This window comes from Setaria viridis, chromosome 9 (assembly GCF_005286985.2).
Source record: "Setaria viridis chromosome 9, Setaria_viridis_v4.0, whole genome shotgun sequence".
Lineage (NCBI taxonomy): Eukaryota > Viridiplantae > Streptophyta > Magnoliopsida > Poales > Poaceae > Setaria > Setaria viridis.
This window is the reverse complement of record NC_048271.2, coordinates 43,926,001-43,951,616: the sequence shown is the minus strand read 5'-3', so window position 1 is coordinate 43,951,616 and position 25,616 is coordinate 43,926,001. Positions and strand designations below refer to the sequence as shown.

Genomic DNA, 25,616 nt, shown 5'->3' with positions numbered 1-25,616 from the left:
TTCGAGTTCTTGTTTCGCAATCGTCCTCACCTACAAATCAACCACTTGGGTAACCCCGTGGTGGACTGTCGGGCTTATAAATCCGACACTAAGTTTATTCTAGCTTCTTTTTTCTACAGAGTGCCAAAATTGTTAAATGATGCAAAATTCTTCTTTCTGAGGATTTTTTTTAATTATCCCATGTTTAGACTGAGTATTGATATTTTGGAGGATAACAATACTGTTGGCACATTGGCTGCTAGGAGACATGGACAACGATGTAGGGCACTGATACAAAAACAGCATATGTGGAGTAGAAGAGCACCACCAGTTATAATCACGGTGGATGTAAGTGGTAAGGTATTGGCCACTTTAGTTGGCAACAAGCTCAGAGGAATCCTGATCGCTACAGGTAAGACTACTATCCGTTGAGGTTACTTGGACCCTGGTCGGTGTACTCATGATTTGTAGACTAAAAACCCTATCCTATGTGTTGATTATTTGATTCCATGCTATTATCACCGATATAAATCTTTAGGTTTTCTTTTCATTTCCTGTTTAAATTTGCACACCTTTCCTTCATCTCTACTAGAATATGGGCAAGATAAATGTATTATGTGCTCTCTAGCCAGCAAACTATGTAACAGTGAGTTCTAATTGAAATCGAACTGATTGAAGGTAGTAAAAGCACATACGTAGATTCTAACTTGAACCTGGAAGTTTAGTCCAATGTTTTTATGATGTGTTACCGACTATTTGTCTTTTCCTGTCTTCTATTCAGATGCTGAGTATCAACCAAAGATCTTGCTTGACGGGCCGCAAGGTTGTGCTTCTTCCTGTTTCAGTGATTGTGGTGTATGTAATTAATGTGTGTTTTGAGATGCTCGAAAACAGCAGTAAAGATGGTTTGCATGAGTTGCTATGGTCCGAAGATAATGCGATCCGCATATTCTGTATTCCCTATTGCTTTCTGCCTTAACTGTGATGTATCTTTACCCCACAGTTGAGAATGTGGATAAGCTGGGAGTATTATATATATATCTTCTAATAGACGATGAGACGGTTGGTAGGTCGAGCATGCTAAATTTTCTAGTATATAAAAAGAGTAAATATTTTAGGAAAATTCTGCCATGCATCATAGTAAGTAGTAACACGACACTTTTGTTTTCAATATGCATCGCAGCCTAAAATTTAAACTATAATCACCTGACTTGAGAGGAAATCAGCTTATTCTGCTATGTTTCGTAGCAGGGCTATGCTTTCACTATCCAAAATTGCTGGCCTTTTTACTAGCACTAATGGCATCACATATTCAACTCTTACTATTGTTTAATGGAAATTCTCATCAGAGAAGAACACGTTCATTGTCCACGATTACTTGTTCTGTACATTCAAATGGATGAGTCGCTATAAACTAAAAGATGTTCGATTTCATGCCCATGACTCGAATCTGAACGAATTGAGAATTCAAGTTGAACAATAAAGTTCGATCAAAGCAACTGAAAGACATTGCCTATTCAAGATGGCCCAGTCGTAATATACTAAGACGGATCAAAGCATATGAATGGCATACCCAAATTCAAGGTTCTAGTGGTAAGTTCAATGAAAGTATCTGAATGACATGTGGCTTTGATTAACACTGACCAGAGTTTCACAATTTGTGATGTTTTGAAATGTCAACATATGGCTCAGCATTAGAAATTTAATTTGGTAGTAACACATGCCACCAGGCTAGAATTTGAATGCAAGCAAAACGACACAATAATGAAATTGGTCGATTATGTTACATGCAGGGACTTCAACATCTCAGGCCTCATGCTTGTCTTCGGTGAAACTCTAGGATTCAAGTTTTAACACGACCAGATTAGTTAATGAGATTTATGCATAGCTTCTATCTTGCTACCAGCAGTATGTATGGAAACTTCTTGCTGTGGATGGCTGCTGTGGGAACTTTCTTGTGGAGGAGGGCTGCTCTGTTATGGTGATTGTTTCCTTTGGAAGTTAATCTTCGTGTCAGGCCTTGATGATTTGCCCCAGTGATGAAATGGTCATCTTGGAGTGATGACACCATTATCATATTTATCTCCTGATGAAGTCAAAACATAAACATAGTATGAATTTCTACCATGTACTAGATGCAGTAAATAAATTTAGAAACTTTAGCATGCGCTTAAATAAATTTAGGAAAATTCTGAAACTAAATTTTAATAAAGGCACAATTATAAACTCAATAAAATGAATGGACTGCTTATTTACCCGCGGGATACAAGGAAACAAAAGTATCGGAAGTTAATAAATGATAGATTCAGTAAAGAGAAAAGAGTGGGACGACCTACCTCCAAATTCCTTTGTCTCTAGATATAGATACACATCAGGCAAAATGAAAACCACCTCAGGCAACCCTGATGAAAATACCAAAACAGGCAGGTAAGAACAGGCAGGCAAGGCAAACTTGAATTCAGTAATCCTATGCACTCACCGTGGAATTTTAATGACATTTCCTCAGTCACTAAAGCCTAAAAACCATTATAAATTGTCGTACTAAAAGCATACATGCTCCTCTTAGCCTCCTCATAACTACAAGATGCTCAGAGGTCACGAAATGAGGCAAATTATATGTCGCAGTTGCTTGTATTTAATTGACTATCTTAAATATAACCTCCCTATGCAAGAGCAACAAGTCAACAGCTGAACTGGTTCGTTGCAAGCTACACCACCAAATAATTATATTTTAGGCATCACAGAACAATAAATTGACAAGTTTTAGAAAAAACAAACAATAACTGCATGGTGGACCATTCACCAAACATAGATCACTGGAACAAAGATTCCAGCTAGTAAAAACATAGTATAGTATGAGAAGCATAACTTTAGTTGGTGTGATCCTTTTTACTGAAAAGGTAATTTGACAATGCATGAATGTACAACTTCTGTTAATTGAATTTTTATGATAACAAAAAATCAAGTTCTGAGATTCATAGTTACCCTGATAGGTGTCCCTGGACTAGTGTTTATTAGGAGAAATGCAATAGCCAATTTCTCACTGTGAACTGAAAGATGACCCTCCTTGTCTTCTTAACCATTATGAAGTGTGGCCTCCACCTCTGGGTTATAACCCATTCCCCTGATTCTTCCCAATAGCTCATCCAATTTCTGATAGATCATTTCAGATTGCGGGTGATATCTATCACCAATATGAAATGTGTGAAGCCGATCCCCTAGCTCAACAATGCTAGCACCAGGCAATTTCTTGATACCCTTGTTTGCCATGACACTTCTCACCGAGGTAACATCAGCCCATCTCCCAGCCCTAGCATACATATTAGATAATAGCACATAATATCCTGTTTGCTCAGGTACCAATCGGAATAAACTGTCTGCTGCCACAACCCCAATGTCCATACTAGAGTGAATTCGACAAGCTTGTAATAAGGCTCCCCAGACTCTTTCATTTGGCTCAATAGGCATTGTCGTGATGAAATCATATGCCTCACTTATACAACCAGCGCGGCCAAGAAGGTCCACCATGCAAATATAGTGCTCTGCTTTAGGAGCTATGTGATACCTGGACGTCATAGAACCGAAGTAGCATTTTCCAACATCCAAAAGACCAGCATGGCTGCATGCTGCGAGAACAGCAACGAAGGCAATAGAGTCAGGTTCCGGATCCTGTCCTAGCATCTTCTCAAAAGGATCAACAGCCTCTCTTCCATGACCATGCTTGCCATCAGCAGATATGATTGAAGTCCACGATATCACATCCCGTGCACTCATGGAATCAAAGACCTCCCAAGCATCCTTCAAACATCCACAGTTAGCACACATGTCCAAGAGAGCATTTTCAAGCAACAAGTTAGGGAGCATCATTTTCCTCTTGATATTCTCATGGATCCGTTTTCCCACCGAAAATGCTGAGAGCTCCCCACATGGAGGAAGAATTGTTGCCAGAGTCACTGAATCAGGTTTGACCCCAATCCCATCCTTTTCCATCCTCAAGAACAGTTCAACAGCCTTAACATGGTACCCATATATAGCGAGCATTGCATTCCAAGAAATAAGTTCTTTAAACTGCATCTCGTCAAACGCTTTCCTGACGAATAATATGTCCTCTGCCTTGGCATTCCCCGTAGCTGGCAAGATGCTTGCCATTGTACCGGCATCGGGGATTGAACACTGCAGTGCCACAAACTCCTTGAAAACCTCCACCGCACGTTCAAACAAACCCGCGCGCGCGAACCCAGAGATCATGGCGTTCCAGGAGACGACGTCCCGGTGCTGCATTCCGTCGAACACCCTGTACGCGTCCTCCGGGCGGCCGCACCGTGCGTACATGCTGATCGCCGAGTGCGCCACGTAGCGGTTCGCGTCGAGGCCGAGCTAGCACTAGAAATGGATTGGAAAAAGATGCTGTGCTCTGCCATTTGACAGCATGGTAGCTTGAATCAGCATGGTGAGCGGGCGCGCGGAAGGCGGCCACGAGGCGGAGGAGGGCGTCGGCGTCGCCAGTCGCGGGCAGGTGGCTCCGCGACGCGTGCATCGGATCGTCTCTTGCGCGGGCAGCAATTTTTGATCTGGGTGCGGGTGCGGCGCTGCTGGTGACTTGGTGAGTGGTGTGTTAGGCAAGTCCAACAATAGAACGAACAGAGTACATAGCGAGCATCGAACACTGCAGACGTAAGATCGAATAGTATTCTCTGTTTGAACCGCGTTGAATAAAAAATTCAGCTGCACAGACACAGACGGATGTTGTGCAATAGAGAGAGAACTTTATCTTTTGCATGTTTTTGTTGAAGTCCGGATCCCACACATCGATTCAACACTGCAGCCATCAAGTTGTGTTCGGAACTTCAGGTTCCATGGATAGCATGAGTCGAACCGGCACTGGAGCTGCCCTTAGTAGATACTCCATTTGTTCTAAATTGCAGGTCGTTTTGACTTTTCTAGATTCATGGATATAATTATGTAATTAGACATACACTATATCCAGATGTATAATAATATCCATGAACCTAAAAAAAAGCTAAAACGATCTACAATTTGAAACAGAGGGAGTATGTTATTTGTAAATATGTACATATAGATTAGAAATTTAAAATCTCTAGAAGGTCTAGAGATAGGATACGGGTTAAACTCCTAACTTGTATCTCAAGTAACCCTCCTGGATTTGATAAGGGTCGAGTCATATCGTGTAGATAGACTTGTTAAGCTATTAGGATTCTTGTAAGTTGTAACAGATAGCTTGACCTCTCGGTCTCTCCAGCAGGTTGCGCCCTATGTCAAGGTCACGGATGGGGCTGTTCTGTCCAGCTAATCAACATGCATCGGTGGTGACCCAAGTTAGGGTGCCGCCGTTACCTCCACCGCGCCTCTAAATTTTATAAGAAGAGTTTGATGTGCCTCATATAACATGGAACATGTGGCGAGCCGAGTTAGGTAGCTGACAGTTTACCAAATATTTCATGGTAATCAGAACCCTCTTCTCCTATATCCATCTACTGCCATGGTGTCTTCTTCCTCTAGCACTACACCAGCACCTTTTGGTCCCCAAGAATTAACTGGAACTGTTGTTTGATGCAATTCATGAGCCTTTTTCTTCGATGGACATGAGCAATCTGAAAGTAAAAAAAGGCTCAAAATCTTTCATATCAGTCCAAATTCTCCCCTGATACTGGAACTCCACTGATACTTATCTAAGTTCCAAAACTCAGAGCCCAGTTCATACAACGAGCTTCCATCAGCTCAAATTCTGTGGTAACTTCTGAGCACAGGTAAGTAGGCGCCATCAGCAGAAAAAAAAAAAGAAACAACCGGAAGCACCGTACCTGCAGCATAATAATTCATCAGAAATGAGCAATTCCTGCAGCAATCTCAGTCTCGAAATCTGACAGCTGTCACAGAGCTGTGACGAACGCCTGAACAACAATGGCTTCAACCAAGGTCTCATCCAACCTGTTCATGTCCTGTGTCATTATTCTCTCTTATAAAGAGAGAAGGGGACAGCACTCGCAAATTTGCAAACAAAAAAGGTACTCCACTACCGAATTGTGAGAATATAATGTTATAGTACAGAGCTAAACACCGAACAGCACGATGAAGCAGAGATAACAGCACAAGTCGCGGAGGAAACTTATGACAATGTATTTAAGGAGCCATGGCACGTCTAAAAACAAAAACTAATGGTAATCAATTATCCTAAACGTGCAAGTTCAGCAGCATGGCATTGGCGGCAAGGCTCCACAATATTCAACTTTACTTTGGAGGAAACTTTAGGCTCGATGAATGCCCTGATGGCGAAGAGTGCCCGTTCAGCTTCCATGAGAACATCAATGGGCAGTGGAGAGCACTTGCGACAGTTGTGAGCAGGCACAGAACACCTAACAGTACTCTGATGGGCCTCCAATGTAAGTAGCTCAAGAGATGTAATATTCTCAACAACATGGCATGTTAGCTCAACCAGGCTCTTTGAAGACGTGAATCCAAGTATCTTCACACTCTTGATTTTGTGGTGGTGCTGTCCTCGCAAATGTCTCAGACCTGATGGATCTCCAAGAATTGAGACGTGCTCCATCTTTCGCTGTGAGACCTAGGATTAAAAAAAAATTATAGTCATTGTTTCACTGTGATAGCTATTAATATCATGCAATATGAATCACGACAACTTACATCCAACAAGAAAATCTCCAACGAGGGACAGGCATCAAAAAAGGAGGCCAGAGAAAAATAATCATAGGTCGGAGGAAATGTTAGAGCTATGAGAGCAATACTTAGATTCTTGAGGTGGGCGTATTTGCTATGCAGCATTGGTGTATCAACTATCTGCATAAAGATGCCAAATTATTTAATACTCCAAGGTATGACTCCTGTAGTGTATGGACATCGGTAGTCAACTCAAAATTAAGAGTATACCTCACTTCCCGAATATATGGTAGCAGTTTCAAGGTTTGGCATGCTGGATGGAAGTTCAACACGAGCGTAATGGACTGCGCCAGAGAAGCACATGAATAGGTTATTCATTTGCAATGCTTCTCCAAGTGATAATTTAACTCTATGATCTCCAGTAAAGGAAAATCTTGATATATTTGGAGCTTTGCTGTCTATCACTCGAAGCGTGCGGCATTCAAATACCTTTAGGTTGCTGAGACGCTGCAGCAAGCAAGGTACCTTCAGGCAAACAATCCCATCACAATTCATGATTTCCAATTGCTCCAAAGTCAAAGAACTAGAAAGAAGGGACCCTAACTCGCCCCCCTTGATACAGACATCACGAAGATGCAGTCTTGTTAGGGTTCTTAACCCACCAAGTTCAGATGTGGGACGGAAGGAACAACCGGCAAGATGAAGAGATCGTATTGAGTCTCCACTCCTATTAGATAAGAGTGAGTATGGGAAGTTATATTTTGCTTTCCATGACAGTGCTAGTACAAGATCTTCAATTCCTGGTATAACAGCAATCTGAAGCCAACTGTCCAGATAACAGGAGTCCTTTGCATTGCAAAATTCGGGCATATGAATCTTGAGTTTCTTCACACCAATGCCTGAGTGCTTTCTCAGAATGTGGTCAACTTTACTAGAGAAATCTCTGGCGACCTCACCATTTCCATATGTTTTTTTATTCGATCCCAATGTTTTCTTACTGAAATCAAGGTTGGGATGGCTTCTCCAGGAATGTAGAAAAGCGCGAGACACACAGGCAGCTTGGGCAGCATCTCTCATTGGCATCAGGGAGTGTATATGGCACAAGATATCCTGCAGGCAGAGGCCATGAGAGAGAAGCTCAGTATTAGTTAGAACTGTAAAGGCAAACGATTATTTCAGATGCAAGAGGGAAAGAACAAAATATGAAGAAACAATGTAACTCACCTGATATGTGCATTGTTACATAAAGTGTTTTTGGTGGTTACTTAAAAAACACTATCGGCAACCAGAGCTGATTAGCTGCTACAAAATTCATTCACACCTCATTTTTACTACTAGAATGTGTTACTACCCAAATCAGACATGTAATGCCCAACAATACTGATTTCTTTGCATTTGTGCCAACTAAGATGGATGGGATGATGTTTTGTTGTACACTACCATGCTAGTTGATGGTAGATTGGACAGAAAGAGCATGCACTTCTGGACAGGGTAACAATGCATCTGAATATTTGAACAGCAAATGCAGTCGTATAGTAGAGTTGAACAGCTTTGAAAGCTAAAAGAATGTGCCATAAATCTTAATAAACTGATCAGATGGAAACATGCCGTTCTCCTAGGATATGCAGCCCTAAGTTACAATGTATTGTCTGCAATGGTTGAATGCAGATATAAAAAAGTCACTTAATAGACTTCATGGGAAGTAGCACTACAAAGACATGACCTATGACCAGCTTAGAAATCAATATTTTTTTGTAGTTATACATTCAAAGGAACTTATAGATGATATGGAGATTAACTGTAAGTCCTCATCATTGATGGTAATTTTACAAACTCTAAGTTTAAGAAATTCAAGCTTTTATGTGCATTGAAGGACAGAAGAGGGTTGCAACATTATTATGCTTAGGAGAACCATGTGCACTGGAAAATTAATTATGCACAGTTGGAAAAAAGTGAAGTTATCGATGCAGCAGGACTGAAGGAGATCACAGAACTAAAATATCAGACCATAATCAATTTAGTGAGCATGGGTTAAGTGATTTGTCAGTTCAAGCAGTAATCACTAAATATACTTGTAGAAGGTCTCCCATTATCAAAATGTCATGTCATACCTCTGGAAGGCTTGGTCCTGAATATATTTGTATTTCACCACTCTGAGAATCATCATCTTGCAAGCAGGGTGAGCCCTTACTTTTAGCCCGTGAAGTAATCAACCCATCTACAGGATAACATGCATGGTTATGAAAGGCACAAAGCAGCATAACAAGCACACCTACGTATGAACCCCCCGACCTTGTCAATCTAGTTCAAGCCAAGGGAACAAAGCGGTGGAAACCATCAGTCAAAGCGATCAACACACCCTAGATAATCGCCTCTGATCTTGTCGCTCCCAAGGCTCATCTCAGGTCTTACTTACATGACGGCAAAAGGAAGACCTTTTTTTTCAGATTCACATTGAAACAACAAGGAGATTGGTAGATAGCTTTAGCCACTCAAACAATTAGTAATTATCATTGGCTAATCCATCCATCCAAACCGCTAGAGACACCCGTTAAAAAAGACTTCCTTTTGGTTCTCCATATGGATTGATTGTTGGCTAAGAGATTAAGACTGCAACAAGCCGCTGCGGCTGGGCATGCACAGAAATAACACATGCTAAGGAGGAGGAGGAGGAGGACGAGGCTGCTAACCAGGGGCTTGGACTTGCCGACGCCAGCGGTCCGGCTGCCGCTCCATGGACATGTGGCGGATGAGATCCAGGAGGCCGATGCCTGTCTTAGGTCAAGGGGGCAGAAACGAGACGATAAATCAAGCAAGCATACCTCCCTAGTCCTTCCGGAATCAGATCTGCTCTTGCAACAATCAATCTCCCGGTGTTCTCTCTGCCTCCCCCTCCGTATATTTGTTGGGGGTGGAGGGTGAGGCCGTGAGGGTTTCAGGGGATTGATTTGGGATTTGGAAACCTAAACGAGCTCAGTTCATCCCTTCCTGAATTTCGACTGGAATCCAATCCAAATTCCAACACGGTTGAACGGCTGAACGCGGAAGAGAGGGAGGAAGAAACCGCGTCGGCACTGCCAGCAAACTCCACGAAACAGCTACCATTATCATTATTGGTATTATTATTACCAAACATCCTAGGCTTTGACCCTGGTTACCCTCCTAAAAACTTTGCATGGCATGGCGGGGCGGCACTTTGCATTGCGTGGATAGGGCGTGGCGAGCTACAATCCTGGGTTGATTTGAGCATCTTCCTTTATCCGTTCCACCTTCCCTGAGCCCATACCGAGCGGCGTCCCCGGTCGGTCGTCCTGATCGGTCCCGACCGTGTCGGTCGAGAGGGAGCGATATGCGCCGGTCCGACCAAGAGCACATCACCGGTCGAGGAAACTTTGTCAGAGTCGGGTTGTGGTCCTAGCCCCGACCGGGCCTTCTGGTCGGGGTGACGACCAGGCCTCCTGGTCGGGGGTGTCGGTCGGTGGCTGGATCGTAGTCACGGCCTGGCGTCGCGTATCTGAGTCGGCCCATGCGTGCATTGTCACTGCGCCGCCTGTTGGGCCAAGCATTGTCGAAAAGCGGGCCCATTGGGGACCCCGAGTCTATGGACCCGTCAGTAGCCCCCGAGCCCCTTTGGGGCTTTTTAAAGCTGTGAAGGGGCTATTTAGTTTTGATCGGTAGGTCGTCTTCTGTCGGGTTCGCACGAGCGCACCCGGTGGGTCTAGCCCTCGAGCCTACGGAGTAGGGGGGAAGCCAAGGATGATTTTATCCTTCATCGTATGCTTCCCCAGCGGTCGGTCAAGTCAGAATTGAGTACTTTCATATTTTTTCAAGAGTCGCGACTCATGTGTCCCCACCGATCGATATGAGACGGTCCTTATCGCGAGTTGGGGCGTTCGCCCGTGTGTGTTCCCGACTGCGACCTGTGTCTCCAGTCGGACTTCCGAGTTGGGATCTGGCGGCCCGAGCCCCCGTGCCCCTAGGGGTCAGTTGGGGAGGTCGGTCGCGACTTTTCTTTGCGCCACCCCATTTGTGGTTTATCTAACCAGAGGGGTCGAGCTGACGTCGCTTGCCTCGATGGCCCGAGCGACGGGCTCGGTGAGCTATGAACGGGTGCATCCAAGCCAGGGTGTTTGCCAGCGTGTGTTCCAGGTCGTGACCTGTGTCACTGGTCGGACTCCCAAGTCGGGATCTAGCGGCTCGAGACCCCGAGCCCTTGTTCTTTGGAGGGACCGGTCGGGATCGGTCGCGTCTTTTTCTGCGTCACCCCGTCCGCAGTTCCCGCAACCGTAGGGGTTGAGCTGACGCCACTTGCCTTGATGGCTCAAGTGGCGGGCTCGGTGAGCTCCTAATGGGTATGTTCGAGTGGAATCCGGGTCCGTCGTTCGTGATGGGGTCGGCATAGCCCTCATGTGGTATTCCACTGCTCCTTGACCCGCCTCCCGGCAGATGCCCGAGCTGTTCGACCGACTCGAGTGGTCCGCTGGCCTCTCCTCGATGGAGATTCTGTGGGCATCGCTCGAGGTCAGGATCGAACAAGAAATTGAGATGACCCTATCCGCTTCTGAGGGGGTCAAGCAGAGGTCACTGGGGCTCATCTGTTTTCCCCTGGCTCTGTTTGACGCGAGGCGGCCTTGAGTCCTTTGCGGACCGGCCTTCAAACCTCGGTCGGTTGCGGGTCATTTCAATGAGCTGACTTTTTCTTTATGACTCAACGCAAAGCAATGTGATGCGATGATTGTATGTATGAGATGAATGAATGGATGAATGTATGCATGCATGAGACGAATGAACGCATGCATGAAAAGCTCTTGCAATGGGAAAGAAAACGTATTTTCCTTTCAAACCTGCCCGTTGACCGTAGGCTGCAACCTTTAGAACCCGAGCGTGGCCCGCGAGGCTCGGCTGCTCGTGATCGTAGGTCGTGGCGGGGTTTGATCGGTCGGGAGGCTAGAGCGTAAGCTACTTAGGGTAGTCAGAGTAACAGGACGCCCTTTCGATTGGGTGAAGTGCGTGATTGCACGAAAGTAAATAAGGGGTGGTATCACACCCTCGTGGAGCCCCCAAGCAACCCAGGCCAAGAGTGTTCGGGCAGGGGTACTGTAGGAGCAAGCGTTGAATGGAAATGACCATTAAAATCGAGCTAGAGAAAGAAATGATGTAATTATTCAATGTTCAATGAGTTGGTGAGGATGTTGCCATCGTTGTCCTTCAGTCGGTAGGATGCCGGTCCTTCTCATTCTTCTTGCCCTGCCGTGCGGAGGGGTCCTCGTCCTAGACCTCATGCTTGGCCTTGCCCTTGTCCCGACCATCGCTGAAGGCCACCCTGAACGCCTCCTCGCTGGAGGCGTGGTTTGTGGCGATGTCGAGTAGGCCACGGGTGGTACGGGGCTTTAGGCAGTCGAGGTTGTGGACCAGGGTCTTGCAGGTTGTTCCGGAGAGGAACGCGCTAATGACATCTGCGTTGATGACATTAGGAAGGGAGTTGCACTGCCTTGAAAACCTGCGGATGTAATCCTGCAGGGACTTGTTGGGCTCCTGCTTGCAGCTCTTGAGGTCCCAAGAATTCCCGAGACAGACATACATCCCCTGAAAGTTCCCGACAATGACCTTCGTGAGGGCTGCCCAGTCGTGGATGCTGTTGGGGGTAGAAATTCGAGCCATGCCCGAACAAACTCCCCTTCGCAGATGCAGAGGTACTGGATGATGAAGTAGCCATCATCCGCTCCACTGGCTCAACAGGCGAGCCAGAAGTCTTCGAGCCACACATTGGGGTTCGTCTCCATAGTGTACTTGGCAATGTTGGTAGGCGGTCAGAAGCGCTGCAGGAGTGGTGCTTTCTGGATGCGGCGACCGAAGACCCGTGGTCCCGGGCCATCCAATCTGGGGCTCCAGTCGCCGTACCGGTCGTTCAGTCGCCTGCCACGCCTAGGGTGCGTCTCTTTGTACTCCTCGTTAGGTCGGCTGGGGCCCGCACCGACCGCGCTCGCCGCCACTCGGTCGACGTTGGTGTCGTGCCGAGCCTGGCGTCGCGTGTTGATGACACTGCGAGTGTCACAGGTTGGCTTGAGCCACTCGCGCACACATGGACGTCGTGGAGCAGGAGCCGGGTCGGGCTGTGGCGCGACCGCGACGCCCTGCCCTGCTCGAGGCGGCTGCTGTGGTGGGCGAACAGAATGATTTGGCAAGTGCGGCCCCAATGCCCCGGTCGGGCAAGAGGCCGCATGTCGCTGTCGCGATGTGGAGCTATCCGTCTGCTAAACGGCGACGGTCTCCACCAGTTCCCGGAGGGTCCGGTGAATCGCCTGCTCCTGAGGGTCGACGGGCTTGGGTAGGCTGCGCAGAAGCATCGTCGTGGTAGCGATGTTCTGGCCAGCACGAGTGAACTGAGGAGGATTGTCTCCTCCAACCAAGATGTTGCGTTGGACCTGGCAGGCGTGGCCTCGAGCGCTGCCCGTCGGGTTGCGCGCGCGCGGCTCAAAGCGCTGCGTGGGGCACGCCGACGCAGGTGGCTGCCAGCTCAGCCTCCGTTGTCGCAACTCGTCACCATGCGGCTGTGCACACGCCAGGGCCTCCGCATGAGGATCCGCCAAGTGAAGCGTCCCCATATAAGTAGAGACTAAATGTGATACAAATATCAGTCCCAAGAGGCTGATAACACATTTATTCGACAGATAATTCAGTTACCGTACAACTCCCGAGGGAGTGGGCGTGAAAGCCACGCAGCGATAAAGAGTAAATAAATAACGGCGGCTAACCAAGCGACTGCCAAAAGACTGCACTCGGGACTACACGGCAGCAGCAGCATCTTGGGCAGGCCAACACCACAGGCAGCGTCGGGTGCGGACACAACCTCTACTCAAGGTCCTCGGCGACGAAGTCGGGGTCCTCCTCTGTAGCAATGAAGCAAGGGTGAGTACTAACGTACTCAACAAGTCCAACCCCATCCACGGAGGGGATACAAGCAAGTTTATGCACAAGTATAACAAGGATAGGCTAGGGTTTATTTGCGGAAAAGCTAGATTTTAACACATGCAGGGGGTTGTTCCAAAAGGGGTTTTCGTAAAGTTTTCCTTTCATACCCAGAACATTGAGTGGGGTTGATCCTACACAAGGATCCAAGTTTTTATCGCTATCGGACTCCCCGTCCGTCATAGCGCACGGCACAACTGCCGGACTCTTCCAAAATCCCACACACACACACACACACACATGACAACCTTGCCCAATTGCTAGTTATGTGACCAAGCTGTAACTCATCCAATGCCGTGGACACGGCTACCCGGATAGGTTTTAACTCTGTAGAGGGTGTACACTTTTCCCACAAGTAGGGTATCGTAGCACGATCACCTTGGTGACGGTACGGATCCTAACTAAGCCATTACCCACCTTAGCTAAGACGGGCTAGCTCCCGCGGAAGCACCCAAGGGGTTCACGGCTCATCCATGAGACCGTAACCGGGACCTAAGTCACCAAGATCTTACTCCTTTTTCATGGGCTCTGTTGCTCACCAGCACCCCTGAGGACTAACCATCCAGCTAGTGGGATTTATGCTAAGCCGTTGCCCATACAACGGTCGAGTGGTTGCACGATAGGGGAATTAGGCAAGATGACACATCAACTCGGTCCTTAATCATGACAAGATGGATATCTCCCGACATTGCTCAACCACCAAGGTACGAGCACAACAACAGGGCATTCCACACAAGGAACACCCATCCATCCCGTCTACACATCCTCTTTTCCCGAACCCAAAAGCCATTTCTCTTACTTGGACACACACACACATTTATTTTCCGAATACGCCATTGTAATAATGGTTGCAGTTGAGTAACGAATTCCTAAGCGTTCTAGCAGTGGCTATCATCTAAACAGAGCGAGTCATATTTAGAGATAAGCATAGGACAACAAGGAAGGTTCATAGCAATCAAGGGGTGGCTATCCAACCGTGTCTTGCAATAAAATAATATGCATTTTGTAAAACAGGCCAATAGGTTGTGTTTGAAAAAAACTAGGTATTAAGTATGCATCAAAGGGTGAGATTGGACTTGCCGTCTTCAAAGCCTTCCGGGAGTTCCGGCTCGCGGTACTGGTCCTCGGGCTCGGGCTCGCGGTCAAACTCTTCCTCGGGCTCCTCCTCGGTCAACCCACGATCTATGGCACACACAAACAGACACACAAATAAATAAAAGAGGAAACGATTTTTAACCGTGAGCTCCGAACAGAAAATGTGAACGGAAAATAGGTAGAAGGATTATTTTTGGGAAATTTGGATATAGATCGGCGAAAGTATTCTGAAGGATGACGTGGTAAAATTTGGGATTAATTGGAGGGAGTTTGGCGCATGAAATGACGGGTTAAACATGGATTAGGGGCTTAAATGGAGGCTTAAGGGCTGATTTATAGTAACCAGGGACCTATTTGTAAATAATTTTGGAGGTGGAGGGGCTTATCCGCGAATAGCTTTATGAGAGTGGTGGGAGGACCTGCTCGTAATTTGGGAGGAAATGAGGGTTAGATCAAAATTTTGGGAAATCTTCCCTTTCTTCTTCTAGGAAGAAAGAGAGAAGGTGAGGAATGGGGGTGTGCGGCAGCGGCCGGCCGGCCGGGCTGCGCCGGCGGCGGCCGAGGGCCGGGGCGGCGGAGGATGGGGTGGAGGCCCCATTTTGCCTCACCTCGGGCGGTGTCGTCGGAGGAGGGGGGCGGGGCACCGGCGCCCGTGCGGGAGGTGGCGGCGGCAGGGATGCGGCGGCGGCGGCAAGGATGCGGCAGCGGCGGCAAGGAGGCGGCGGCGGTTGTGCTGGTAACGGGGAGGGGAATACGGCGGGTTGTGGTGGTGGTGGCCGGGGCGTTCGCCCCCTTTTTATAGGCCGGCGAGGGCGGGTCCAAGGCGTGCGGGAGGTGGGGGTCCGGGCGGCGGGCGGCGATGGCCGGCACGGCACCGGTGCCGTGCCGAGCGAGAGATGGGGGGGTAAGGGCCGGCAGCGGGAGGTGTGGCGCGGGGCCAAAAAGGCCGGCGTGGAAGGGATGGCGCGCGGGACCGGGGTGGCCGGACGCCGGAGCGGCGGCGCAGGCGACCCGGGGCCGGGTCGGGCGCACGGCCCGAGGGGGCGGCGTGGTGGCACTGGCCGGGCGGCAGGCCCCTGGCGTGCGAGGCCGGGCAGCGTGCCCCTGGTTTGCGAGGCCGGGCGGAGTGGCGCCAGTAGCGCCGGGGAGTTAAGGAGCTGGGGCCGGACGGGTGGCGCCAGGAAGAAGGAAGAGAAGGAGAGAGAAGAAGGAAGAAGGAAGAAAGAAGAAAGAGGAAGAAGGAGGAAGGAAAAAGAAAAGGAAAAAGGGGAGGGGAAAAGAGAAAGAAAAAGAGAGGGACCGGCGGCGATCGCGGCACGCGGTCGGAGCACGCGCGCGGCGTCTGATACGGCATGCGGCGAGATTTACGGGCACGGATAAAAAGGCAGGTGGGGGTCGGCATGGGTACCGGGACGGCGAAATCGCCGGGGAGGTTTCCGATTTCCGGGAGCTCAGCGGTAAAAAGATTTTAAAGGCAGTTTTTAACGGGTGGTTTTAGTTGGTGATTTCTGCGGGCGTTACACCAAGCGGGGGCGTGGGGAACTCCAGCGATCCCAAGAGAATCGTATCGCTCGAGCTCGCCATGCTGAGAATGGCGGGAAGGTGAGCCATCTGATGACCGAAGACGCGAACGCAAGGCGGGTTCCCACATATGGCGCCAAACTGTTGGTGCGGAATATGGCCGACAGGTGAATGTACGTAGTTTGCCACGCGTTAGATCGGATATGGCCAAGCACACAATGACTCAGGATTTATACTGGTTCGGGCAACGGGCCCTACGTCCAATCAGGGGTCAATCGGTCAATTGTATTCCTGAGCCCAGGTGCTCAAAGTTTGCAGTGGGGGTACAAATGAGCGAGGAGTGGAGAAGGGGGTGTTCACGGCCCAGTCATTATTTGGTCCAAGTGGAGGAGAGTGATGGGAGCTCGAATGTGCGCTAAGTGTTGGAGAGAGTGTTCGAGTGCGTATGAGCCAGAGAGTCCTGTGATAGAGAGAGAGCGCCCCCTTTATAGTTCAAGGGGACGGCCTTACAAGTTAGAGAGAGAGAGAGAAAAGGTGCATGGGCGCTGCCTAATCTTGTCAGTACCCACGTCGTCGGGTACGGGATGGCCATCGCCCTCCATCCCTGTTCATCTCATCTCGTCACTCCGTCGTGACGGATAGGTAGCATAGTGTCCGCCTAGCATGGCGGGGCGGCACTGTGCATTGCGTGTGCAGGGCGTGGCAAGCTACAGTCCGCTGTACGGCTGTTGACCTGAGCATCTTCCTTTATTCGTTCCACCTGCTTCCCAGGCCCATACCGAGCGGGCGTCCCCGATCGGTCCTGACCGTGTCGGTCGGGAGGGATCGATGTGCGCCGGTCCGACCAAGGGCACATCGCCAGTTGAGGGAACTTTGCCGGAGTCGGGTTGTAGTCCTAGCCCCGACCAGGCCTCCTAGTCGGGGGCGCCGGTCGGTGGCCAGATCATAGTCACGGACTGGTGTCACGTATCTGGGCTGACCCAGGCGCACATTGTCGCTGCGCCGCCTATTGGGCCGAGTGTTGTGGAAAAGTGGGCCCATTAGGGACCCAGGTCTATGGACCCGTCACTATTAATTCTGAATAAAGTTTAGACGTCTAAATTTTAGCTGGCTAAAATTGGTCTATCATGTTTGAAATCAGAGCTAATTTTTAGTTCATTCATTGATCTAAGGTCATTATATCTTTTTTTAAGCGAATCAGCAGGGAGTCCCTACCTCTTTTTTATATAAAACGAGTTTATGTACAAGAGAGTTACATAGGCATTAAGCCTAAAAATTGAAAAAAGGAGGGAATTTAAAGACTACTCAACCAAATAATGATCCTATCTCAAGTGGCTGGTTTAACTTTAAAGTGGCCAGCTTCATTTCCTTCTCCAAAAAGCTTCTCCAGGCTGCCAATGAGAGAGAAGCACCATCAAAGATTATATTGTTTCTGTGACACCAAATTGTCCAGGAAGCTACGATAACAATTTCCCTGAAAATGATCTTACCAAAATCTTGTATGGCATTGAGGATCATCTGCCCAGATTCTAGGGAGGTATCCCAGTTGATTCCCATGAAAATCCAGCACGCCTGGTGAAAGGGCCATTATATCCTTGAGGGGTAAGGGAGAAAAAAATGATAAGATTTTTTATGGGAGGGTATTCTGTTTTCTTTTTGCCATTTATGTTTAAAATTAGCTCTTATTAGTTGGGGTTAGAGTAAACTTAAGAATGGTTAATTTTTAGTCCTCCCTATTTGGATCACCAATGGTTGATTCTAGCAGACTAAAGTTTGCCCCGTGGATCCAAATATGGGACTTTAGCTTTATGAAGGTAGCTAGCTGGATAGTTGTTAGTTGGAAGGTAGTTAAACCTATCTGATTCAGGACATTTGGTTCCCTTTGCTTATTTTTAGCACGTGTCACATCGAATGTTTAGATACTAATTAGGAGTATTAAACGTAGACTATTTACAAAACCCATTACATAAGTGGAGGCTAAACGGCGAGACGAATCTATTAAGTCTAATTAATCCATCATTAGCAAATGTTTACTGTAGCAACACATTGTCAAATCATAGACTAATTAGGCTTAATAGATTCGTCTCGCCGTTTAGCCTCCACTTATGTAATGAGTTTTGTAAATAGTCTACGTTTAATACTCCTAGTTAGTATCTAAACATTCGATGTGACGGGTGCTAAAAATAAGTAGGAGGAACCAAACCAGGCCTAGATCACCCCACCCCTCCCTCAGTTATGGATGGAGAGGAGGAGGAAGAAAGGGAGGGGAATAAGAGAAAGGAGGAAGAAGGAAAAAAAAAAGGAAAAATGAACCTCATCCTCTAAGTTCTGGACCCGGCACCGAATAACTCTAACTACATGGACCGAAACATGCTCTTAAACTCGTCAAATTCATAACTAATGCACTAAATATTATGTGCCTCATGTCCTTATCTAGCACCTATAATTTATACTTGGCCGTGAAAAAAAAGGAACAGGAGAGATGCGGCAACTAGTCAACTACTAGCAGCAACGGTCCGGTGAGAACGCAGGACGGAAAAAGGAAGAGGCCAATCATCTGTCATCCCGCGCTGGTCTTGCAAATCCTGGTATCTGTTTTGCTGCTGACCCGTGACGACACTGCTTTGCTTGCATCATACAATAATTCGCTTGAAAGATGGGGTGGGGGTGGGGGGGGGGGGGGGGGGGGGGGGGGGGGGGGTTGTTTTCTGTTTTCTTGAAAGACAGTGCACCTTTGTTTTGCCACTCCATTTTCGATGCTTGTGGATAAAAAGGAGCACATTGGTAGAGGAGCTACTATTTGGAGATGTGGGGATGATAGATGGTGTGGTCCGTGGATCAGTATGGCCCTCGAGCATCCCAAGGAATTCGATGGAGCTACGAGGGCGGCTCCTTTGCAGTTCGGGCACGGAACTACGGAAGGCAACGAGCGATCTGAGCTCAAAGGAGCATGTGTTTCTACAAAATTCCACAATCACATTCCACGATCACATGACACGTAGAGGTTGAGGGAAACTTGTACTTGCTCCGTCCCACCTCAAATTCTACATCGTTTTACCATTTTTAGGCATAATGTATACTCCATCTCAATACATAACTTCGAAACACCAAAATAAGATGGAGGGAAATACATAATCATCATGTTATATTATATACACGAATTATTCCAATAATTTACATTATTATAGCACAGGTACTCGTATGTGCCTACGAGGGTGGTTTCGACGGAGTTGTTTGGTGAAGAAAAAAAAAGAAAAAAAAACTGCTGGCGCGCGACTGGGCTGATTCTATTCCATGGGCCTGAAAACGAAGGCCGGGTCTGCTTCTCAGTGCGGGAAGGCCCACTGCATGTAGGCCCGTTACCGTGGCCCTCACTTGTAGTTTCCATTCCCCTAGGAGCCCAATCGTAAAACCTACCAACCAGGCAACCAAAAAACAAAAACTACTGTGAAACTTCAGTCCCCTGCTCCAGTATCCAAACAATTCCTCGAAAGACTATTTCTCCATCTTCTTCTCCAGAAATAATGTCGTTAACATGCGTCCGATTAAACACAAACAAGTCACATGCCATCTTACTCTTGAAGTTTACTTTAATTTGAAATTTTTACTTCGCAAAATTTAACTAACTACTAGTCGAACTATATAGCTCAGGCCTTGTTTAGTTGCCCTGAATTTGGGTGTCCAAAATTACTGTTGTAGCACTGTAGCACACTGTAGCGTTTCGTTTGTATTTGTAAATTATTATCCAAATATTGACTAATTAGGCTCAAAAGATTCGTCTCGCAAAGTACAATAAAACTGTGCAATTAGTTTTTGATTTCGTCTACATTTAGTACTCCATGCATGTACCGCAAATTTGATGTGATGGGGAATCTTCTTTTTGCATAGTGTCAAAATTGGGAGTTTGGGTGGAACTAAACAAGGCCTCACATTCAAGATGTTTAATTTTATAGCACTTGACGAGATGTATTCTATCCGTTGTATTCGTGAACAAGTGCAATTTATATTCGCTAGGAAAGAGTAAATACCATTTATAGCTTTGAAATTACGAGTACAGAAGCTGATTAAAAAACAAAGAATGTAGTTTTACATAACCAAAAGGTTTATACCGCTCCTGTAAAATTCACAGCAATTTATAGGTGAGGCTAGTGGCAAAAAAGATTAATTATCACTAATAGTATCTTATTAGCAGCTGACAGTTGCGGAATAGCAACGCAACTTGACTCCTCGGTCCGGCTGCGCCTACAAATCCAGCACACGCGCCCATCCTCCTCCTCACCCCAGCATCCAACTACCCCCCGGTCCAGCAACCCCGCCCCGCCCGGGAACCTTCCAGAAGCGCAAGACTCCAAGCCGTCGCCTTCCCATCCCTTCCTTCCTCGCCGCGGGGGTCGCCTGAGGTATGCTGCTTGACCAAAACCCCACGATTTTGGGGGTTTCGATCGCCTCACTGTGCTGTTGCTCCGCGTAATCTACTCCGGTCTCCGATTCCGTGGAAGCAGTCGCGGTCGGATCTCAGATCGTTGGTGCGGTTCCTCTTTCGATTTGGGGTTTCCCCCTTTCCGCTTCCGTTAGCTTCCGATGGATCGTCGAGACAGATCTTACATGCTATCGGTCGATCTTTGTGCGAGTGATCTATTCCATCTAGGTGTCACCCGTGGGGCTTGATTTGGTCCATTTCTTTGGCAATTTGTTCACAGGACTAAGCGCTTTGAGCGATAGATATGTGTTATGTTAGTTCCCAGGTTGGAGCTTGTTGTTTGTCCTGCGATGAATGATCACGAGCTCATGCTGTTAAGGGAAGGATTTAGTATCACATATTCAGTTCGTGTGCTGGCACAACGCTGTTATTGCTTTGGGCCTTTGGGGACTGTGCACATGTGTAGACTACATACATGGAAAGGTAGTTTATGCGATTGATGCGACTGTTATGGAAGTGTTGGTTGTAGATTTTTTTTTTTGCCTGTTCTAGTTGGATGAACGGATCATCAACAAGCCTTCAGTTTTACCCCTGACAGGCTTGATTCTAAATAGATGCCATAGGGTTCAAGAACATGGTGGAGCAATTCTAAAATTTTTTTGGCATCATAATTTGCACCGAGGTTAAAAGTGGGTCTGAATCATGCAATAAACTTCCATTGAAGTTTAGATGTCATGGCACCATGGCTTCAGTCCGTTGTAGCATTAGCTACTCGGAGTACTCTTTTTTTAAAAAAAAATTCCTTGGAGTATGCTTATAGTAGTCACAAAAATTTAGATAGTTCTATGCTGCTATGATTTGTCAGTTGATACGAGGGTGGAGGCCAGTATATTGGGGATGATTGACTAGCATGGTGACCAGCCAAAACCACCTCTACCTTCACAATTATTTTTTAAAATTCTGTTCTGAAAATCTGATGTCGTGTGTACTACTTGCACCCATTGGTGCAAGGTGTGATTTTTGTAGAGTTGGTTTTTTTATATATGTAACAAGTCAGGCATTTTACCCCAAAATGTTCCATCTTCCCAGAAAAACTCTTGGTTGTCTTGAATGAATGTGCTGATCTGTGTGGTTTCTAGTAAGTGGAAATAGACATTTACAACATCGTGCATCATAGACCCCCCTCTTGGTTTACATGGTTTTGAAAGCTAAGTAGACAACTGTCCCATACATTTGTCTTGATACCACAAATGTAGCCATATTTAATGTCTGTTTTTAGCATATTCAATCTCCACTAGTATGATGTGAGTATGCATATTCTATATATCTTAGGGGTAGCCTCTAAAATGTACTGACATCCCTCACTGCTTGCTTATAGTTCAGGCTACTTGTACCTGTACCGATATGCCTTTTTACTTGTGGAGTTTTTTGCAGATCACATAAACAATGGTGAAGGCTGTTGTTGTGCTTGGTAGCAGTGAGGGTGTCAAGGGCACCATCTACTTCACCCAAGAGGGAGATGGCAAGTCATCACATATTCTATGATCTGTTTCATTCAGTTGAACTGTAGCCCTTGCCTTTTGATGATAAATGGTTGGATCTATTTTTAGGCCCCACCACTGTGACCGGAAGTGTCTCTGGCCTCAAGCCTGGCCTCCACGGGTTCCATGTGCATGCACTTGGTGACACCACAAATGGCTGCATGTCAACTGGTATTTATTCCTTTCCTACTTTGGCTTTGCTCATGTGATCAGGATTTGTGCCAAGTTATAGACCGTTGAATTGTCTACTTATTGGTGAACTTGTTTCATATTTCAGGACCGCATTACAATCCTGCGGGCAAGGAGCATGGAGCACCAGAAGATGACAACCGCCATGCTGGAGATCTCGGAAATGTCACAGCGGGAGCAGATGGTAAAGATCTCTTGCTCCTCTTTGTTCCCATCTGTTGCATACCCATGTAGTGGGTACTTGGCTACTTGCATTAAGGAAACTGAATTACTTCTTGATCCTGTAGATGCAGTCTGCAACTCTATTCACAATTTCACATCTTACGTATGAGAGAATGTACCATTCTTAGTCACTGACTTTATTTCTCTGTTTTCAGGTGTTGCTAACATCCATGTTACCGACAGCCAGGTAATCAGACATTTCTTCAGCATATTCCCTTGTGATTCCTGTCGCCCTAGCCTTCTACTTACCTTTAACATCGGTGATATTTTTTTTCCTGGCAGATCCCACTGACTGGGCCGAACTCGATCATTGGCAGAGCTGTTGTTGTTCACGCTGATCCTGATGATCTTGGAAAGGGTAATGCTGCTACTTATCGTTTACACTTGTGCCTTTTGTGTGTTGTAGTCTGTTTTGAGCTAAGGTTCTGTCTATTAGCACACAGTGGTTCTTAGTTCAGATAGACTTATGAAAGATCAGTATAGATTTCTATTTATAGATGACATGAGCAAGACAATGTAATAGTGTCCTAACTATCTGATTATTAAACGCCAGAGGAAAAAAAATTGAGGTATGGCTATGCTTGTACTGTCCTGCGATTTCCCTGAAAACCCCAGTGCTTTTGGCATCTCTCTGTCAGGAAGGAATTTGAACTTCAAATAAGTTGGAAGTAGGTTATAGTGCCTTACCTGAGTTGTCTATTTGGCTGTCCTGTGATCTATTGACCTTGTCTGGAGTTTCAAGTTTGTATATTATGCTTGTGAAATCTTGCTTGCGGTATGGTGCTTGTCACTGATCTATGCACATTTGTTCATTTAAACATCTTGTCTGTGCACTTTGTCAGATTGTGTTGCCTGTTTGTCTTTGATTGCCAAACCGATGCCTCTGTTTGTGGGTTTTATCCAGTGCCATTAAATGGAGTTTAATAATTGTTGGTTTTTGTGTTTGTATGTTCAGGTGGGCACGAGCTGAGCAAGAGCACTGGAAACGCTGGTGGCCGCATTGCCTGTGGTATGTTCACTGTTTCCCCAGCTGGCCAGCCCCATTCCTTCCTCCAAACAAGCATCATTTTCTGTATAATAACAAATACCAAATGTTCCTTGTTATACTATATGGATTTCTCATTGCATTGTATTATCATTTCCAGGGATCATTGGACTCCAGGGCTGAAGCTGAAAGTGGTCGCTGGACTTGAGTGCTGAAAGCGTCGCCTCCTGCCTTGTCACCACCACACCAGTCTGAACATCCTTGGACATGTGAAATAAGAGCACCCGATCCATCTATGATCAGCGTGTTTGCCGTTCGCACTTGTAGCACCTGCCGATGAACTGAACATGTGTTGGTGAACGCTGTTTCTCCTGAATCTGTGTTACGTGTCGCTTTTGAGAGCGTCCGACTGATATAAGTGAAATAAGAGGGCACCTGTGGAGCGCATTTCTGGTGTGCTAGACTGTTTGGCCTGTTGGTTGTTGCTGTCTTGCCGGTTGATGTGCATTGTCTCATCGTCTGTTCTTTCTTGAAGCTGGTCCGTGCCAGTGGTGGCACCGGGTTTGCCGGCGTGCGCATGGTTACCTGCGTACCGCGCCGTTGGCATCTTCTCCCACTGTCATCGTCGTCGAAGCATGGCCGGCGGCGATCTCGGCGTGCCTTATGAACGGGAGCCAGGAGGGGGTGCTCGCTTTCGCTCAGTAGATAAGCTTGTTGCTGCAGTCTGCGGAGATTGACGGGCAAACGTAGAGGTCGCTGGCGACGTTGACGGGCCTGCTTGCTCTCCAGCCAGAGTCTGCCACGCTAAACGTCAAAGCCGAATTTTGTGGCGTGGCAAGCGTTGGCAGGAACCAAACACTCCCTACATCGCATTGCAGCAAGTCAGGTTCACAGCAAACAAGGAATCGCGCCGGATCGGTCGAAATATGGACAGCGCGACGGGCTGCTGCATTTTAAAAAAAAAAAACAAGAAGAAGAAGAAGAAGAAAGCACAAAAAGAATTTCAATTAAGCCAAAAAAGGGGGGCATTCCGAGAATCGAACTCGGGACCTCTCGCACCCAAAGCGAGAATCATACCACTAGACCAAATGCCCTGTTGACGTCAACGTTAGTCTTAAAATGTTATTTAAACGTATTAACAACACATCCGGCTCTGCGCCATTACACGTTTCCAATTTTCCATGTTTACCAGAGACCACGTCCCCAGACCCAAAAAAGAAAAAACTTGCGGTACGTCGACAAGTTGAGGACGACGCAACGCCTCGACGTGTGGGCTTCGGCTTTGGTTCCCTCCCTCGTACAAGATGGACAAGTCAAATTCAATTCGAAGGACACGAAATTGAACTTGCGCAGGTGCTTGCTGTGCTCGTGAGAGAGAAAAAAATCCACGGGCGCCCTTGCAGCTCGCAGCATTCACCACGCACCTGCAAATACCAGCTAGCCTCGTCGTACCGTACGCCATCCCACTTACCACTCCTTACCACTTAAGGAGGTGTTTGGATACGAGGTCCTAAACTTTAGAAGGATCACATCGAATGTTCGGGCGCTAATTAAGAGAACTAAATATGAGCTAATTATAAAACTAACTGCAGAACCCTTATACTAACTTGCGAGAAGAAACTATTAAGCCTAATTAATCCATCATTAGCAAATGGTTACTGTAGCATCACATTGTCAAATCATGAACTAATTAGGCTTAATAGATTCGTCTCGCGAATTAGACTCTATTTGTGCAATTAGTTTTGTAATTAACCTATATTTAATGCTTCTAATTAGCATCAAACATCCGATGTGATATGTGCTAAACTTTAGTAGGGTGCATCACCGCACAACACACACAACAGGTACACGGTCAGTCCCTACAACTGTACACGGTCGGTCCCTACAACTGCAACAGCTGCCAGAAAAAAACCGAGGCGGCAGGCACGACACGACGATGGAACACGTGAAAGAGTGTCCCTCTCCGGCCGGCCCTTCTTCTAGAAGGCATGCGGGCCTCGTGCGCCTGCAGATACTCTCCCGTGCTAGCGGTGTGTTTCCCGCGCCGCACGTAACGCCT

General features: G+C 47.0%; 3 protein-coding genes and 1 non-coding gene across 6 annotated transcripts; 1 reads left to right on the top strand and 3 right to left on the bottom strand.

Annotated features, from left to right (window-relative positions):
* Window positions 1-1,582: 1,582 nt before the first annotated feature.
* On the bottom strand, window positions 1,583-5,842 carry LOC117837117 (putative pentatricopeptide repeat-containing protein At3g49142). 2 transcript variants are annotated; one of them, XM_034716705.2, is made up of 3 exons: window positions 2,965-5,842; window positions 2,316-2,381; window positions 1,583-2,065 (listed from the first exon to the last, which is right to left on the bottom strand). In XM_034716705.2, the coding sequence occupies exon 1, from the start codon at window positions 4,309-4,311 to the stop codon at window positions 3,055-3,057; it is 1,257 nt and encodes a 418-aa protein (XP_034572596.1). In that variant the 5' UTR covers window positions 4,312-5,842; the 3' UTR covers window positions 1,583-2,065; window positions 2,316-2,381; window positions 2,965-3,054. The 2 variants fall into 2 exon arrangements, with proteins under 2 accessions (XP_034572596.1, XP_034572593.1); XM_034716702.2 differs by having other exon boundaries at window positions 2,316-5,842.
* A 147-nt stretch (window positions 5,843-5,989) lies between these two features.
* Window positions 5,990-9,837, bottom strand: LOC117837113 (F-box/LRR-repeat protein At3g26922). The gene is made up of 5 exons (XM_034716698.1): window positions 9,306-9,837; window positions 8,727-8,833; window positions 6,886-7,725; window positions 6,643-6,795; window positions 5,990-6,562 (listed from the first exon to the last, which is right to left on the bottom strand). Exons 1-5 carry the CDS (start codon window positions 9,355-9,357, stop codon window positions 6,167-6,169), a joined length of 1,548 nt encoding a protein of 515 aa, XP_034572589.1. The 5' UTR covers window positions 9,358-9,837; the 3' UTR covers window positions 5,990-6,166.
* A 10,601-nt stretch (window positions 9,838-20,438) lies between these two features.
* Window positions 20,439-24,004, top strand: LOC117840278 (superoxide dismutase [Cu-Zn] 4A). 2 transcript variants are annotated; one of them, XM_034720760.2, is made up of 8 exons: window positions 20,439-20,600; window positions 22,055-22,142; window positions 22,231-22,332; window positions 22,439-22,534; window positions 22,728-22,759; window positions 22,855-22,930; window positions 23,528-23,581; window positions 23,718-24,004. In XM_034720760.2, exons 2-8 carry the CDS (start codon window positions 22,067-22,069, stop codon window positions 23,738-23,740), a joined length of 459 nt encoding a protein of 152 aa, XP_034576651.1. In that variant the 5' UTR covers window positions 20,439-20,600; window positions 22,055-22,066; the 3' UTR covers window positions 23,741-24,004. The 2 variants fall into 2 exon arrangements, with proteins under 2 accessions (XP_034576651.1, XP_034576652.1); XM_034720761.2 differs by having other exon boundaries at window positions 20,506-20,726.
* Window positions 24,005-24,579: 575 nt separating this feature from the next.
* TRNAP-UGG (transfer RNA proline (anticodon UGG)) lies at window positions 24,580-24,651 on the bottom strand. Its single transcript has one exon. It is a non-coding gene; the product is annotated as a tRNA-Pro (tRNA).
* Between the last annotated feature and the right edge of the window lie 965 nt (window positions 24,652-25,616).